A 19,384-nucleotide genomic window follows, 5' to 3' on the forward strand; every position below is an offset into this window, starting at 1 on the left:
TGATAAAATACGTTATAAATATATAAATATTGTTATAAAACTAACATATATTTTCTATTTTATTTTAATTGACAATAATTTTATATACTTATAGAGTACAAAGTGATATTGACACATGCATACATTGCAGAATGATCAAATCAGAGTAATTAGCATATCTATCACTTTAAACATTTATCATTTCTTTGTGATGAGAACATTTAAGATCCTCTCTTTTGGCTATTTTGAAATATATTGTTAACTGTAGTCACCTTGCTGTGCTACAGAGAACCAGAACTTGGTCCTTCTTTCTAACTGTAACTTTCTATCTGTTGACCGATTCTCCCTTTTCCAGTTTGTATTACTCCTGCCCCCAGCCTCTGGTAATGACCATTCTACTCTCTATTTCTATGAGTTTGACATTTTTAGATTCCACATACAAGTGAGATCTACCAAATTTGACTTCCATTAGCAATATATTAAAGTATGTTTTTCTAGGCAGTTTTCCCATGCAGAATGTTAGCAGACTTTTTGTTCTTTGTAATCCTGAACTAAAAACAGTAAGTCATTATAACGTTATTTTTTTTCCATTATGTTACTAAACCACTTGCATGTCCCTTTCTATAAACATCTGTTCATAAATCTTGCTTTGTTCTTTTTCTGCTGGTTTGTTCATCATAAGTAATCTTCATATATTTAGAAAATTAGCTGTGTCCTTTCACATGTATTTGCAATGTTAGTATTTTTTAAAATCTTTTTTTGGAAAATTTTCTGGGTGAGAAATTTAAAATTTTCATGAGTCAAACTTTCATGACTTCTTAGTTGAATTTTTTAACAAAAATGTCTTTGAACTATGTGCTAAATCTACTTTGTACCATAATTTTATGGTGTATATACATTTGAAAATGTACTCGGTGCGTCTAATTTTTATAAATAAAATTCTGATAAAGTTGCCTCCCCAATACCATGGCCAAACATCTTAGAGAATGAACTACTTGTTATATTGAAATATGAAAAACGTTAGAGTTAAGAATACTTAACAAAATATATTTAAAAATTACAATATAGACATAGTGAGTGCATGACACAGTGAAGTTTTGGGGCAAAATAAATGTAAACACTTGGAGGATGAGCTTTGTCATTTTTATGTGATGCCATAACAACTTTGAAGAGGGACTAAAATGCAACATCAGGATGTTTGATCTGGAAGATCTCTTTATTACAGAAATGAGAAGGAACAAGAGTCAGAAGTGGTAAGTAACCTGACTAAAGTCACAAAACTAGGGAGAAGGCAACACTAGTTGAAATGCAAAAACTCCTAGAAATTTAAACCTCTAACTTTTGCTAAACAAGAATCTTTGCAGAGGGTGAGTTCAAAACTGATAATGAGGATATTACCAATCACTTCCTAGAAGTGTATCTGAATTGTCAGCCTCAAAGAAAAAGACACAAGTTATGTTCAAGTACTAATTAGAATACTGTTATTATAACACTTTAAGAAATCATAATAATTAGAATTCAGGCTTTCATTGAATTAAAAATTATTTAATCAAGGCATTCCTAAACATCAGAATGTATTGTAGGAGAGACATATATCTCCTTAGTATATATCTGGTCCTTCAGTATTCCTTATATTTAGCTGCCAGCTATTTTTAACTAATTTGTATTTCGTTTTGATGACATGTTAGTAATTTGCAAATCTCAGTTGCCTGCAATTATGGGAGTAGAAAAAATATTCTAATGGGAAAAAACTGTGCAAATGAAAAACTTATTAACCTACACATTAGTTATACGTTTCATAAATATTAAATTTAGTTTTCCATTCTTAAAGACCAATAAAAATATTACACATGTACTTGAAATGTTTGTTTTAAAGAAAGTCTTTGACATACCAATTTAGTAAATTATAGCAATTATTTAAAGATTTTTATTCTTCCTAAGAGAAAGTCAAATTTAATATTTTTAGCTTTTAATTTTATTCCTAATTTTCATTTTAAATCTTTAACTTTATTCTTAAGAATTTTATTCTTAGAAAATCCTACATTTAACTTTTAAAATTCAAATTTCAACAAGATCTAAAGGGGAAATGGACCAAAGATTTTATAAATCAATTAGACTAACCTTCTAGGCTTGATTTCAAGATTACCTAGCAAATTAGGAATAAGCTAGAACTCAAAATCTGTTTTCTGAATTCAGTCTAGTATTCTCAACAAGTTTTCAACTCTCAGATAACTTTCACATTTCATGACCCAACTCCAGATGTTTTTTACACTATAAATTGCGTAAAGCTCCCTTCATGTGTTTTTGAAAAGAAATGAAATATAAGCATTAGAAAAGAAAGCTGGTGAAGCAGATGGGCTCAGGTTTACTCCCTTGGCAGTGTTTTGGGTCTCTGTTGCACTGAGATAATATTTGCATCTTGCTTATTGCATTGGGATAATATTTGCACCTTGCTTACTGCACTGGGTTAGTGTAGAAACTCACAAGAATGAGTAAACAGACTCTTTCCCTCCTCATTTCTCTCTTGCCCATCTTCCTTCCTCACTTAACTTCTTCCCTCTTTATATTTACTGAACTCTTATTATGATGTGAAGACACTGTCTTACACATGAGGACACACAGATCAACTTCTGAAGCTCAATGTTGCTCTAATTTAAAAGGCTAAGACAAATGCACAAATAACTAATACAAGGCAGAATGTGATAGGCTTCACAGGTGAGATAGAAAATGGAGATTTATAGAGGGAATAAAAATACACTGATGCATCTTACATAAATTTATTTTGAAGCTTAAAAGGCTACTAAGTAATCTCAATGCACAAATAGTTTCTACACCTGCATGAAAAAGTCCTCCCAATATCGGGAGGTATGAAGGAAACCACAGCTTTCCTTATTTAAAGTTGACATAATGTTTGCCATGGAAAATTCTCTGGAAACTGTGGTTTTCATGTACCTCTAGTTTTTTCCATTCCAAATAAATTAAATAAAAAAGGGAAAACACCTTACCTTTTAATGGAAAATTTTTATTTGGGTATTTATTGTAAACAGAAAAGCATTTGGATGTATCTCAGAATGTAAATAACCCAAAAATGAAAAAGATCTCTTCTTTGAAATGCTACCTAAAATAAAGTGACTAAACTGGTGGAGGTAGAATGCTAGTAGCAGTACTTTGAATATCAGATGGACTTAATTTCAATTATAGATTTTATCTGATGACATAATCCCACATATTAATATTTGTACTTATAAAAAACATTTAGTAAAATAATAGCAAACAGTCCATTTGGCTGTATCATGAGAATTGTGGCTACTAAACATGGATATTTAGGTGGTGATGAAAAAAGTCTCAATTATATTATCAAATATAAACTCAACTAAGATTTTTCAAATAAATGCTAAGAATAGACAAATGAAATCTTTTGCATAAGAAGGAAAAAGAATTCCCTGGAAAAATACTCTCCAATATTCTGTCTACTGTATGTTCCTGTCTTTGAAGACATTTAATAAAAACACTGAAAACTGGTCATATATAAATACAGTTTTTTTGTGAAAATTAAATAAAATTTTATGGGAAATTTAATTTGATACACACACATACATACACACAGAATGTTATATGTGAACATTACTGTGAGGGAAGGAACATAAGTGTAAGTGATAAAGCCAGTCATTTAATCATTCAAGCTAACCATTTATCAACCAACTGGAGGCAGTAATAGCTTTGTAGTAGGGGTATCTGCAGCTATTATTTCTTTTCTGCATGAAAAGGGAGAGGACATAATCACTGCTCTATTTCCCCTAAGCCACTGGGTCTGCTTTTAAGTGATAGTGATGCTTATCTTCAATTAAAACTTACATTAAATACCAATTACAGCCTTGTTTGGTTCCTATTTCCAGCAGTGGATCAATTTCTAAATGTATTTGGTCCCAGAGCACAATATGTATATGTCCTATAGTCAACTAAGGAAGAACAAACACATAAAAATAGGACAAAACAACAAGAGCAAAAAGGAAAACTATGTAGAACTCCATGTACTTATAACAAATTCTAGGCAAGCAGAAGCCAAAAATGAACCTTCCTCTAATTTGTCCTTTTAACACTGGAAACCCATAGAGAGTTAATAATATGACAGAAGGAAATGAATGCTGGAGAAAATCAAAAGTGCAGAAATTAATTAAAAAAAAATTTTCAGTACTGATGTGACACAACTGAATCAAACAGTGCTTATACTTATGACTATTTTATGGGTCTTTGGATCTTACAGTTTGGTACTGGTGGCAGAGTTAGTGGGAAGGGAAGGTTAAAGGGGAAGATGGAGTTGAGTGCCAAAAAAGAAGCATAGAACAGCTAAACAGATCAGGATGGGATGTTCCACTATGGCAATAGTTTCTAAAAGAAAAATGGAAAAGATTGAGGGCATATAGAAAGCAAAAATTCCAAAGACAAACTTGGCCCAGAATATTTTCCCTTGAGAGATTATGGGAATTATCCTTGCCATTACTGCAGAACATGAACCACTTTCATCAACTTGACTTGCTTGCAAGAATAGTACATAGACGGCCGGGCGCGGTGGCTCACGCTTGTAATCCCAGCACTTTGGGAGGCCGAGGCGGGCGGATCACGAGGTCAGGAGATCGAGACCACGGTGAAACCCCGTCTCTACTAAAAATACAAAAAATTAGCCGGGCGTGGTGGCAGGCGCCTATAGTCCCAGCTACCCGGAGAGGCTGAGGGGAGGTGAATTGAGTCGGGTGGCCATGATCCAGCCTGGGGACAGAGCAAGATCCATCTCAAAAAAGAATAGTACATAGACAAGAAATAGGTAAGGTAATCCTTTCAGGACCATGCTCATCTACATAATACAAAGAGATACACATACACAGGACAGTCATTTTAACTATTGGTGGCCACCCTACTCGGAAAACTTACCAAGAACTATGTATGAATCTATCCTTCTACCCATCTGAAGAATGGAATACTTCCTGTGAGCTTTAAAATATCACATCTTTATCTGTTTATTTTCCAGCTTCCAGTTTCAAAAAGAACTTAAAAGATCACAGATATAACATATAGTAAGAAAATACCAAATAAAAGTAGGCAGAAAACATGAAAACGGGGGAAAAGAAAGAGAAAATATTATCATAATGGAAGAGACTAATTAAAATGAGGAAATTGTATCCATCAAAAGACGCTATTAACAAAGTAAAAGAAAGCCAAATAATAAAGGCAGCTATTTCCAACCTGACAAAGAGCTCACTCCAAAATATCTAAAGAACTCGTATTATCAAGAAAACAAACCAATTAAATATTTTAAAAAAAGATAAAACCAGGCGCTACACAAAAGTGGATATGCAAATGACCAAACAAAACGATGACATGTCAATGGAAAAATGCAAATTAAATTTAGGTATAATACATGCACTAGGATGTCTAAAATGAAAAAGACTAGCGATACAACTTTAACTAGAACTCTCATACACTGAAGGTCGGAGTATACATTAGTGCATCTACTTTGGAAAACCAGCGTATCTCCTAAATTGAACATATGTGTGATACTGTTACAGAATAAGAAATATATATTTGGTCTTTATCTTGGTTCCTAGCCAGAACTCCCAAAACTCATGTCATTTCATAAGCAATAAGAAAACAAAGGTGAAAGGAACACATTTTAATATTTTATTTTTGGTCCTAGTTTCTGAAATACGCCATATTCCATAACCAAGTAACTCCACTTTCAGGTATATGCCCCAAAAGAAATGTGTAACAATGTTCATAGGGATAGATGTCAGCAAGATGGCAGAACAGGACTCTCTAGGGCTCATACCTGCACAGAAACATCAATTTGAATGACTATCTACACAAAAAAAATACCTTTATAAGAGCTAATGAAACCAGATGAGAGATTACAGCACCTAGGTATAGCACAGAAAGAAGAAAAAAGGAAAAACAACAACAAGAAAAACACATTGAAGACAGTAGGAAGGACAGTTTTACACTACTCAAATTACCCCTTCCCCAACCCCAGGCAGTAAACCATGGAGAGAAATAGTTTCCATGTGGTGATGGAAGGGAGAGGTGAGCACTATACTTTGCTGGGAACCCAAAACACAACCTACTCCAGTAAAACCAGCACCAGGAAGGCCATCACAGGCCCGGACTTCAGGCTGGTAACCAAGGACTGAGACTCCAGACCCACCCCAGTGCTAGGCTGAATGCCGCAGTCCCAGGCTCCAGGCCTACACAGCAAATTGTGTCTCTCGGTTGTCCCAAGACAGGCCAACATCAGTGGCCCCAGGTTCTGAACTGCCCTCAGCTGAGGATGTTCCCCACGGCCCCAAGCTTCGGGCCAGCCCTAGGCTTCAGGGCAGCCCAGTATCAGGCCAGCACTTGTGGTCTCAGCATTTATGTCAGCCCCTGTCAGACCTGTCAGGTCCCAGGCTCCAGGCTGGTACATTCAGACTAAGCCTTCAAGTCTGCCTTGGCACCAGGCAGGATCCTACAAACCCCAGGGTCCAGGTCTGCCTCACTGGCTTCAAGATACTGACCCCAGTACCGAGGTGGTTCTTATAACTCTAGGCTTCAAGCCCACCCAAGCACCAGGCCAGGCCCTGTGACTGAGGACACAGGCCTACGCAGCACTAAGTCTGCCCCTGTGGCCACAGGTTTCAGACCTGCCCCATGACCAGGTTGGCACCCTTGGACACAAACACGAGGCAGGCACGTGCAGAGAGAGGCTCCAGACCTGCCCGTGCCAGGCTGAGTCCCCAAGGCCCCACGTTCCAGGTTGGCCTCTGATGCCCCATTCTCCAGCAGACCCAGGGTCCAGGCCTGTCCCAGAAAACTCCCACTGGACCAGCCAACACAGACCCAGGGTGCAGGACCACTCCTGTCTACACATGTCCCGGGCCTGTCCCTGAGGCTGTAGGATACAGGCCAGCTTTTGTGGACCTAGCCTCTAAACCAGCACTTGCACACCAGCTTCTAGGCTGGCACCAACAGACAGAGGCTCCAGGCTGGTCTCCATGGCCCCAGGATCCAGACCAGTCCCAGTAGCTCCAGACACCATGCCAGCACCAGCAATATTAAGTTTAGACCAGTACTGTGGACCTAGGCTCCATGCTGGCCTTGATACCCAGCCATCCCCCATGGTCCCAGGCTCTAGAGGATTCAGAGTCCAGGCCTACTCCAGTAGACCCAGGGTCCAGGTCCATCTCAGCATTCACCAGTGCCAGGCTGAATGCCATGGACTGAGGCCCCAAGACCACCCGTGTAGACTGTGTCTCCAGCCCAGCCCTTATTGATCCAGTCTTCAGGCCCTATCACATGAACCCAGATGCCAGGCCAGCCCATATGGTGACCTGGTCACCAGGCCAGCATGCCCAAGGATTCCAGCAGCAAGCCTGCCCTCAAATCACGCCAGACACTCTGCCCAAAATCTCTGGATGCACTGACTGGAGAATGGTTCTCCCAGACAAAGTGAGTATGCAAACACTAGAATAAGTCCCTACTTCTGTAAATATGCAAAAATCAACATAAGGCAACAAGAGACAGAAAAAACCTAAGAGATACAACGTGACAAAAATAACAGAATAATATCCTAGTAGCTGACCCCAAATAAATGAAGATATAGAACAGAATGACAAAGAATTCAAATATTCAAATAATTATTTTCAGAAAGCTTACGGAACTTCAAAATACATACAGAAACAAATTCATAATATAAAGAAAACAATAAAATACCAAAATGAGAAAATTAACAGAATGACTAAAATTACATATATGAAAAATTTAACCAACCAAAAAGAGTCCAGGACCTGATGGATTCACAGCTGAATTCTACCAGAGGTACAAGGAGGAACTGGTACCATTCCTTCTGAAACTATTCCAATCGATAGAAAAAGAGGGAATCCTCCCTAACACATTTTATGAAGCCAGCATCGTCCTGATACCAAAGCCTGGCAAAGACATAACCAAAAAAGAGAATTTCAGACCAATATCCTTGATGAACATTGATGCAAAAATCCTCAATAAAATACGGCAAACCAAATCCAGCAGCACATCAAAAAGCTTATCCACCATAATCAAGTGGGCTTCATCCCTGGGATGCAAGGCTGGTTCAACATATGCAAATCAATAAATGTAATCCAGAATATAAACAGAACCAAAGACAAAAACCACATGATTATCTCAATAGATGCAGAAAAGGCCTTTGACAAAATTCAACAACCCTTCATGCTAAAAACTCTCAATAAATTAGGTTTTGATGGGACGTATCTCAAAATAATAAGAGCTATCTACGACAAACCCACAGCCAATATCATACTGAATGGGCAAAAACTGGAAGCATTCCCTCTGAAAACTGGCACAAGACAGGGATGCCCTCTCTCACCGCTCCTATTCAACATAATGCTGGAAGTTCTGGCCAGAGCAATCAGGCAGGAAAAGGAAATAAAGGGTATTCAATTAGGAAAAGAGGAAGTCAAATTGTCCCTGTTTGCAGATGACATGATTGTATATCTAGAAAACCCCATTGTCTCAGCCCAAAATCTCCTTAAGCTGATTAGCAACTTCAGCAAAGTCTCAGGATACAAAATCAGTGTACAAAAATCACAAGCATTCTTGTACACCAATAACAGACAAACAGAGAGCCAAATCATGAGTGAACTCCCATTCACAATTGCTTCAAAGAAAATAAAATACCTAGGAATCCAACTTACAAGGGATGTGAAGGACCTCTTCAAGGAGAACTACAAACCACTGCTCAATGAAATAAAAGAGGATACAAACAAATGGAAGAACATTCCATGCTCATGGGTTGGAAGAATCAATATCGTGAAAATGGCCATACTGCCCAAGGTAATTTATAGATTCAATGCCATCCCCATCAAGCTACCAATGACTTTCTTCACAGAATTGGAAAAAACTACTTTAAAGTTCATATGGAACCAAAAAAGAGCCCACATCGCCAAGTCAATCCTAAGCCAAAAGAACAAAGCTGGAGGCATCACGCTACCTGACTTTAAACTATACTACAAGGCTATAGTAACCAAAACAGCATGGTACTGGTACCACAACAGAGACATAGATCAATGGAACAGAACACAGCCCTCAGAAATGATCCCGCATATCTACAACTATCTGATCTTTGACAAACCTGACAAAAACAAGAAATGGGGAAAGGATTCCCTATTTAATAAATGGTGCTGGGAAAACTGGCTAGCCATATGTAGAAAGCTGAAACTGGATCCCTTCCTTACACCTTATACAAAAATTAATTCAAGATGGATTAAAGACTTAAATGTTAGACCTAAAACCATTAAAATCCTACAAGAAAACCTAGGCAATACCATTCAGGACATAGGTGTGGGCAAGGACTTCATGTCTAAAACACCAAAAGCAATGGCAACAAAAGCCAACATTGACAAATGAGATCTAATTAAACTAAAGAGCTTCTGCCAGCAAAAGAAACTACCATCAGAGTGAACAGGCAACCTACAGAATGGGAGAATATTTTTGCAACCTACTCATCTGACAAAGGGCTAATATCCAGAATCTACAATGAACTCAAACAAATTTACAAGAAAAAAACAAACAACCCCATCAAAAAGTGGGCAAAGGACATGAACAGACACTTCTCAAAAGAAGACATTTATGCAGCCAAAAAACACATGAAGAAATGCTCATCATCACTGGCCACCAGAGAAATGCAAATCAAAACCACAGTGAGATACCATCTCACACCAGTTAGAATGGCCATCATTAAAAAAGCAGGAAACAACAGGTGCTGGAGAGGATGTGGAGAAATAGGAACACGTTTACACCGTTGGTGGGACTGTAAACTAGTTCAACCATTGTGAAAGTCAGTGTGGCGATTCCTCAGGGATCTAGAACTAGAAATACCATTTGACCCAGCCATCCCATTACTGGGTATATACCCAAAGGACTATAAATCATGCTGCTATAAAGACACATGCACACGTATGTTTATTGCGGCACTATTCACAATAGCAAAGACTTGGAACCAACCCAAATGTCCAACAACAATAGACTGGATTAAGAAAATGTGGCACATATACACCATGGAATACTATGCAGCCATAAAAAATGATGAGTTCATGTCCTTTGTAGGGACATGGATGAAACTGGAAAACACCATTCTCAGTAAACTATCGCAAGGACAAAAAACCAAACACTGCATGTTCTCACTCATAGGTGGGAATTGAACAATGAGAACTCATGGACACAGGAAGGGGAACATCACACACCGGGGCCTATTGTGGGGTGGGGGGAGGGGGGAGGGACAGCATTAGGAGATATACATAATGCTAAATGATGAGTTAATGGGTGCAGGAAATCAACATGGCACATGGATACATATGTAACAAACCTGCACATTGTGCACGTGTACCCTAAAACCTAAAGTATAATAAAAAAAAAAAATTTAAATTCTGGCGGTGAAAAATACACTGAAATAAAAAGTTAATGGAGAACATCAACAGCAGAACTGATCAAACAGAGGAATCTGTGAACATGAAGATAGGTTATGTAAAAATATATAGTCAGAAGAGAAATTAGAAAAAAGAATGAAAAGGAATGAATTAAATTTATGAGATTTACGGAACAGCATCAAAAGAACAAATGTTTGAATTACAGGAGTTTGTGAAGAGGAAAAGAAAAACAAAGAGGTAGAATGCTTACATAAAGAAATAATATAAGAAAAAATTTCAAATTTGAGGAAAGATATAAATACCCAGGTACAGGAAGGTCAAAGGTCTCCAATGAGATTCAATCCAAAGAAGACTACACTCAGACACACAATCAAACTGTCAGAAATCAAGAACAAAGACAGCATCTTGAAAGTAGCATGAGAAAAGAAGCAAATAACATGTAAGAGAGTTCCAATAAGACTAGCAGCAAATTTCTCAGTAAAGGCCTACCTCATAAGCCAGGAGAGAGTGGGATGATATATTCAAAGTGTTGATGAAAAAAAAAATGCCAATGAAGAATATTGTACTTGGCAAAGTTGTCTTTCAGAAAAGAGAAATAAAAGCATTCCCAGACAAAAGCTGAGAGAGCTCATTACCACCAGACCTGTCTTACAAGAAGAAATGATAAAGGGAGTTCTTTGAGTTGAAAGAAAAGAACAGTAATTTAAACACTAAAATATATGATAAAACTCACTGCTAAAAGTAAGTACGTAGTCAAATTTAGAATCTCCTAATACTCTAAATGGGGGTGTGCAAATCACTTGTATCTTTAATATGAAGATCAGATGACAAAAACTATTAAAATATTGTTAGATACAACAGTTTGTTAAAGAATACACATGTAAATTATAACACCTAAATGCAGGAGAAGGAGGAATAAAAGTATACAGTTTTTAAATATGATCAAAGTAGCCACTAGGGAAAATCATTTAATGAGAAACACAGCAAGAGAGAAAGAAAGGAACAAAGGAGCTACAAAACAGCCAGAAAACAATTAACAAAATGGCAGTCGTAAGTCCATATGCAGAAATAATTACCTTGAATGTCAACAGATTAAATTCTCCAATCATAACACATAGTGGCTGAATGAATTTAAAAAGCAAAAAACAAAAACAAAAGTAAGACCCAACCATATGCCGCCTATAAGAGACTTATTTTATCTGTAAGGACTCATAGACTAAAAGTGAAGAAATGAAGCAAGATATTCCATGCAAATGGAAATTAAAAGACAGTAGGAGTAACTATACTCAGTTAAAAAAAGACAAAATCAAAAACTGTACAATGAGACAAGCAAGGGTCATTATATAAATAAAGGTGTCAATTCATCAGACGGATATAACACTTGTAAATATATAAGCATCCCGTATCAGAGGACCCAAATATATAAAGCAAATATTAACGGAGCTGAAGGAAGAGACAGATTGTAATACAATAATAATAGAGGACTTCAATACTCCCCTTTCAGCAATGCACAGGTCATCGAGGCAGAAAATCAATAAGGAAACATCAGGTTAATGGTATACCTTAGACTTTATAGACCCAATAGACAGCTACAGAACATTTCATCCAGCAGCAACAGAATACTTCTCAAGAATACAACGAACATTCTCCCAAACAGATGATATGCTGGACCACAAAATTAGGCCTAACACATTTAAGAAAACAGAAAACATATTAAGTATCTTTTCTGACCACAGTGATATAAAACTAAAAATCAATAACAGAAGGAGTTTTTGAAAAATTCACACATATGTGAAAATTAAACATCATGCTCCTGTACAACTGAGTCAAAGAAGAAATTGAAGAGAAAATTAAAAAGTATCTTGAGACAAATGAAAATGCAAACACAACATACCAAAACTTGTGAGACACAGCAAAAACAGTTCTAAGAGAGAAGTTCATAGCAATAAATGCCTACATCAAAAGAGATCTCAAATAAATAACTTAAAGTTATACCTCAAAGAATTAGAAAAATAAGAACAAACTAAACACAAAGTGAGCAGAAGAAAATAAAGATTAGAGCAGAAACAGATGAGAGAGACATGAGAAAAACAAGAGGAGATCAACAAAATCAAGAGTTGGTTTTTGAAGATATAAAACTATAAACCTATATAGCTAGACTACAAAATTGAGAAGACTCAAATAAATAAAATGAGAAATGAAAGAGGAAATATTACAACTGATAACCACAGAAACACCAATGATACTGACCAAAAGAACAGAATAGAGATACCAGAAATAAATCCACGCATTTATGGCCAACTGATTTTCATCAAAGCTGCCAAGAACACACAATAAGGAAAGGACAGTCTGCTCAATAAACAGTACTGGGACAACTAGATATCCACATGAAAAAAAAATTAGACCACTATGTCATACACATACCTCAACTATACCATACACAAACGTCAACTCAAAATGGATTAAAGGCCAAAACGTAAGGCTGGAAACTGTAAAACTGCTAGATAAAAACATAAGATATACGCAAACCATACATCTGGTAAGAGTCTAATATCACTGATATTAAAGGAACCCAAGAAACTCACTAGCAAATTAGCCGGGCATGGTGGCGCATGACTATAGTCCCAGCTACACTTGCTACACCAGAACTTGCACACCAGCCTCTAGGCTGGCATCTCCCACCTTGGGAGGCTGAGGTGGAAGGATTGCTTGAACTCAGGAGGTGGAGGTGGCAGTGAGCCGAGATCCTGCCACTGCACTCCAGTGTGGGTGACAGAGCGAGACCCTGTCTCAAATAAAACATAGAAACAAACAAAAGGAAACTCACTAGCAAGTAAACAACCCAATTAAAAACGGGCAAAGGACCTAAACAGACATTTCCCAAAAGGACACACTGAAATGGCCAACAGATATATAAAAAATGTTCAATATCACTAATCATTAGGGAAATACAAATTAAAACCGTAATGAGATATCACCTCTAACCCATAAGAATGGCTATTACAAAAAAGCCTAAAGATAACAAGTAATGGAGAGGATGTAGAGAAAAGGGAATCCTTGTACATTGTTGGATGGCAATGTAAATTAATACCACCATTATGAGGAATAGTATGGAGGTTCTAAAACAAAATGAAAAACAGAACTACCATAAGATTCAGCAATCCCATTACTGGGTATGGGTATATATCCAAAGGAAAGGAAGTCAGTATGCTAATAACATATATGGCAAAAAAAAATTATTATATTTTGACATCTCAAAAAATAAAAACAAATATATTGTGCCATATTTTGATTTAATTAGCACTATTCTTTTCAACGTGTCATTATTTTGTCTCAGTAAGACCTGAGCACAAATTTAAAACCATTTTAGTGATAACATTTTTCTTCTCTCTCTTTTTTTTTTTTTTTTTTTTTCTGAGACACGCTTGAGTGCAGTGGCATGATCACAGCTCACTACAGCCTCGACCTTCCAGGCTCATGTGGTTCTCCCAGTGTAGCCTCCTGAGTAGTTGAGACTACAGCTGTTTGTCACCATGCCCAGCTTATTTTTTGGATGTTTTTGTAGAGATGGGGTTTCACCAAGTTGCCCAGGCTAGTCTTGAACTTCTGGGCTCAAGCGATCCACCTGTCTCGGTCTCCCAAAGCACTGGGACTACAGGGTGAGCGCCATGCCCAGCCTTTCTTCTCTTTATGAATGAATTATATAGAATAAAAATACTCACTGCAAAACTGCACTCATAACTTTGGTGTTGCTTTTCTGACAAGGACAGCTTTTCTTGCCATAAAGCACCTTAAAATTTAACATGACTAATATCAATTAATTGCAGAGAAATGAGTGAGAGTCTACATAAATGTAGCATCAGAGTGCTTTTTTTCTTAAGGCTGGGAAAAAACCTTAACATCATTCAGTTCAAAGAACTTTTTAATCTTTGGATTTTCCCTGAAAAATATTCTCAACACTTTGAGAATCTAATATTCAACAATTTCTCACATCTCACATAATTACAACAATTTCTCACATAATTCTCAATATTCACAATATTCTCAACATTTGAAACTCTAATATTTGACAATTTCTCACATCTCACATAATTACTGCCATGAACTACTAATGACGCCAGTGGACTGATGATTCCTCCTTAGGAATGACGGAGAGGAAGAAAAGTGAAAACTATGCAGTATCTGTTCCAAACATCCTTTCACAATACGTAATTCTAAATCTAAATCTAATCAGGACCTCAAATAAAATCATTGGTAAGAATTTAGTTTTTGAAGTTATACTATATTTAAAAATTCAAAAAGAGTAAGCCAGTATTTGTCATAATTAATGATGAAAATCAGATTATGCAGAAGAATGAAATCCAGATCAAAACCCTGCTATGTTAATGAAACCTTCAGAAGACATGGATTTACATTCTTGTTTAGTTAACTTGCTGATTGTATTAATCTGGACAAACTAATCTCCATGGTCTCTAGTTTCCTACTTTATACAACGGGGATGTAATTCTCTCCCAATCAAAACTCCTCCACTAGAGTTGCAAATATTAAAAATTAAATGTGATTGTATCTAACACACATTTGTGTGATTGTATCTAACACACATTCAGTGCTTAGTGAAAACTAGAAGCACTGAATATATGTTGTATGTAATAAATAATTCAATTTTAAAGACAAATCAATATGTAATATAAGAATGAGCATTTTTAAATCTTTTTCTTACACACAGCTTATAGTTAGTTACAAGTATAAATTCTCTTTTAGAAATAAACTCTGTGGTTAAGATTATCTCTTATATTTTCTTGTACTGTCCTTAGCAATGCTTTTAAGATACCAAAGGATAACTTGGCTTCTTAACTGCCAGCCCCAATCCCCACAGTAGCTGTTTTCATTTATTTAATATACAACACTTAGTGTGGGGTAAAATTTTTAACAAAAGGTTATGAGAAACATAAGTTTTGGAAATCATGGCCCTAAATCATCTAGCATACTGATTTGCACATAAACATCTACTGAATGACTATTTAGCTACCAATCTGTTATGCAAAATGTCCAACAATTTGAGAGATCTTAACATTACACAGACTTTTATTCATTTTACTCAAGTAGTTATGATTAGAAACTTTTATATAATTATCATAGTATATTTTAAAGTATGCTCTGATTTATTACATTTGAATTATCCCATCACTTTTTGAGACTGACTCTCAAAAGCAAAACTTTATGGAGGTTTAGAAAAAAGAGAAAAACTTAGGAGCTTGGACGCGAGACCTTTAATGGTGATCTCACTGACGTATTTTGTTGATTAAAAACATGACATCCAGAGTCAGTGTATGTCAAATTTTTCTATTCAAGTCCCCTGAAGGCAGAAAGAATGATAATGTATCCTCTGGGAACATACAGTTCAAGGTCACACTCTAGCTAACCCAAAATTTGGTAGTCTTATAGTTTATCATAAAAATTAATGCAAAATTTAGATTTCTGGTTTTTCTTCTAAAATTCAGATGTTGAGACTTGTGAGTTTCTGGTTCCTGTCTGGAGAGTTAGAGAACCAGAAAGAGCAAAAAACAAAAAAGATGGACAAATAGCAAATTCACACTGAACCAGTCAGAGTGAACATCTTATAGTCAATTTGGAGTGGGATGAGGTGGGGCATTATATACAGGGGACCAAAGGTAAGAATTATGGCAGACTTTTACAAAATTAAAGAAGCTAGATGACAAAGTGCAGAAAGACAACTATCAACACAGAATTCTATACTTAGTAAAAATATTTTTTAAAATAAAGGACAAACAAAAACTTTCTTGCCAAAAAAAATGTAGAAACATATTGCCAGCAGATCTACTCTTCAAGACATTTTAAGAGTCTTCAGGAAAAACAAATACACCAGCAGAAAACTTGGATTTAAACAAGGAAATAGCAATCAAAACTGAATAAATGAAAGTAAAAAAATGATTTATTTTTGTTTAATTATTTCGAAACTGAACTGAATGTTCGAATGTTCAAATGTTCAAAGCAAAAATAGGAAAATCTATTATATGCTTATAGCATATGCAAAATGTTTAATGACAATGGCACAATAGAAGACATAAAGTAATTGGCATTTACAGTTCTTAGATCATTACACTGCATATAAAACAGCATAAAATTATGTGAAAGCAGATTTTGGTTAATTAAAGGTGTATATTACGAACTGTAGAGTGAACACTAAAAAACAATAATAAAATATGTACATGTAATGAATAGGTCAATAGAAGAGATAAGATGCTCAATTAACTCACAGGAGACCAAAAAAAGAAAAAAAACAAAGCAAAAAAGATATGAAGCAAATAGAAAACAACTGCTAACTGGTAGATTTTAATCCAACCACATCAATAACCACAATGAATAGAAATGGCTTAAACATACCACTTAAAAGAGAGATTATCAGATTGGATAAAAAGCATGATCCAAGCATATGCTATTGATTTTTAAAAAATCACCTTAAGTACACAGACATATGCAGGTTAAAAGTAAAATGATGGAGAAAGATATTGAATGTAAACACTAACCAAAAGAAAGCTAAAGCAGTGATATAAATTTCAGACAAGATAGACTTCAGCACAATAAATATTATCGGGGTTAAGGAAGGCCATTATATAATGATAAAGGATCAGCGCCCCAAGAACATAAATCCTAAAAGTTCACATATCTAACATACATGTTTCAAAATGCATAAGGCAAAAAGTGACAAAACTGAAAGATCAAATAGGCAAACTGACACACCTCTTAATAAAGTAGGCAGAAAAAAAACAGTAAAAATATGGATAATCTGAATTCCATCAACCAATTTGACTTAACATTTACAGATATCCCAACAGAACATATGTTGTCTTCAAGTGCACATGAAATATTTACCAAGATATGCTATACTCTGGACTATAACAAATAGTAAAACATTCAAAAGAATACAAATCACAAAGTTTATGTTCACGGATCATAAAGGAATTAAATAAAGAAATAGCAAAAAGATACTGGAAAACCCCTGTCTGGAAATTAAGCAACACATTTCGAATTAAACCATGAATCAAAGAGGGTTCAAAGGAAATTTAAAACATTTTAAACTAAGAAAAGAAAATACAGCATATCAAAATTTATGAGATGCAGCTAAAGTATTGCTTACAGATAAATGAATAGCATTAAATGCCTTTATTAGAAAAGGTCTAAAGCCAGTAATTTAAGCTTCCACATTAAGTAACCAGAAAAAAACACAAATCAAGAAGATGGAAAGAATGTAGAGTGGAGCAAAAATCAATGAAAGTAAAAACAAAAGCAATACAGAAAAATCAATTAATATAAAATCTGTTCTCAAGTGGAGCAACGTAGGTACAAATTATAAAAGGGAATTAGTAAGGAAGAAGCAGGAGTAGAAAATCCAAAGAGCAGAAGATGTAGAAAAATGTAATGATGATGCCACCTAACAGTGGTGTGTTCTTAATCACCTAATTTAATTCTTTTTGGGTTCCAGTTTCCTCATTTGTAAAAAGAGGGTGATAAAACATCTTTCAAAGGGTAAATGTACAGATTAAATGAGACATTCATAAAAAATATTTGGAAAAATAATAAAGCATCTTAGTTTTAAGTAGTATGATCAACAGACTAAATTTTATATAATACGTGAAATGTCATATTAAGTTCAACATACCTTTAAGGACCTCGAAGGTATGATATTACAGCAAAACAAAATGTATAAATTAGCATAAATTTTTTTTTTTTGGTGGCAGTAATGGAGTTCAGTTAGGAAAAGTAATTACAAACTAATAGCACGGCTTCTTGGTAAGTTTTCTCTTCAAGAAAAAAGTAAGCAATATAAATGAGAAACTTTTCATAAGACAAATAGAATCTATTGCAGATATACCTTTTTGCAGATTTTTTCAAAGTTGATATCATCACCAAGAGCAGATTTAGTTACTATATCAGGTTTCAATTCCTGTGAAAGAATAAAACAAATTAATTTTAGTTATGTGTCTATTTTAAAATTATCACTAAGTTCCTTTCCGTATCTTAAGAAACTTAATATTAAATAACATCTTAATTTTGAGAAAAGAATTAATTCCCACCCCAGTAAGATATTATCATGCTACTAAAATAGCCACAGCAAAATGACTTTAAAAGCAAATCCTTCTAAGAACAACATACAAGGCAAGTAAGAAGCAATATTTTCAAGGAAGTCAATACAAACAACTCTAACCTTAGGATTTGATACCCAGTCAAGCAGCTCTTCAAATATCTAATATATAGAAAAACAGTTTTGAACTGCAAGAATTCAGGAAATATTATATATATGTGCCTCTCCTGAGGAATCTTCTAGAAGCCAGCGAGATAACTTCAATAAAATAACTGATGTTGAGTACTGTATCTATTTGTAGACCTATGACTAAAATAAGTGTGGGGGTATAGGAGAAAGAACAGTAGGTAGGCTTTATATGTTTTGATTAAGCAAGAAAAACTACAACTAGAAAAAGCAGAGGAGACGGGGAAAGAAATACCGACTACCATCTAGGTCAGGTAAACAGGAGTTAAAGGGTACTGTTCAAAATGAACAGAGTAGAAAATAAAAGATTACATAAGAAAATGGAAAAGTATAGGCAATATGAGAGATATAAATACAATGGCATCCACGGAAAGAAAATACAGATTTTTCTAAATACCAAAATAATTTTTTGAAAATCGCAAATAAGACACATTAAAGTGGAGAAATAAACAGTAAATACAACATAAAATATTCAGTAATTAGAATATAAAATATGACAGAGTTGAAAGGAAACATCAGGAATGTAATGGAATGTGAATTAGTGTAATGTGCCTATTAGAAGAAAAATATTTTCAAACTGAATCAAAGCAAAACCTAACTCTAGGCTGGGTGCAGTGGCTCACGCTTGTAATCGCAGCACTTTGGGAGGCCTAGGCGGGCGGATCAC

General features: G+C 35.4%; 1 protein-coding gene across 1 annotated transcript in view; it reads right to left on the reverse strand.

The window, feature by feature from the left end:
* The window catches only part of SRFBP1 (serum response factor binding protein 1), a 64,657-nt gene that overhangs the window by 13,418 nt on the left and 31,855 nt on the right, over window positions 1–19,384 (reverse strand). Inside the window, exon 4 of the mRNA XM_032156584.2 lies at window positions 18,322–18,393. Coding sequence (XP_032012475.1) covers window positions 18,322–18,393 — 72 coding nt within the window. The remainder of the gene's footprint in view (window positions 1–18,321; window positions 18,394–19,384) is intronic.

This window comes from Hylobates moloch, unplaced genomic scaffold (assembly GCF_009828535.3).
Source record: "Hylobates moloch isolate HMO894 unplaced genomic scaffold, HMol_V3 SCAFFOLD_6, whole genome shotgun sequence".
Taxonomy (NCBI): Eukaryota; Metazoa; Chordata; class Mammalia; order Primates; family Hylobatidae; genus Hylobates; species Hylobates moloch.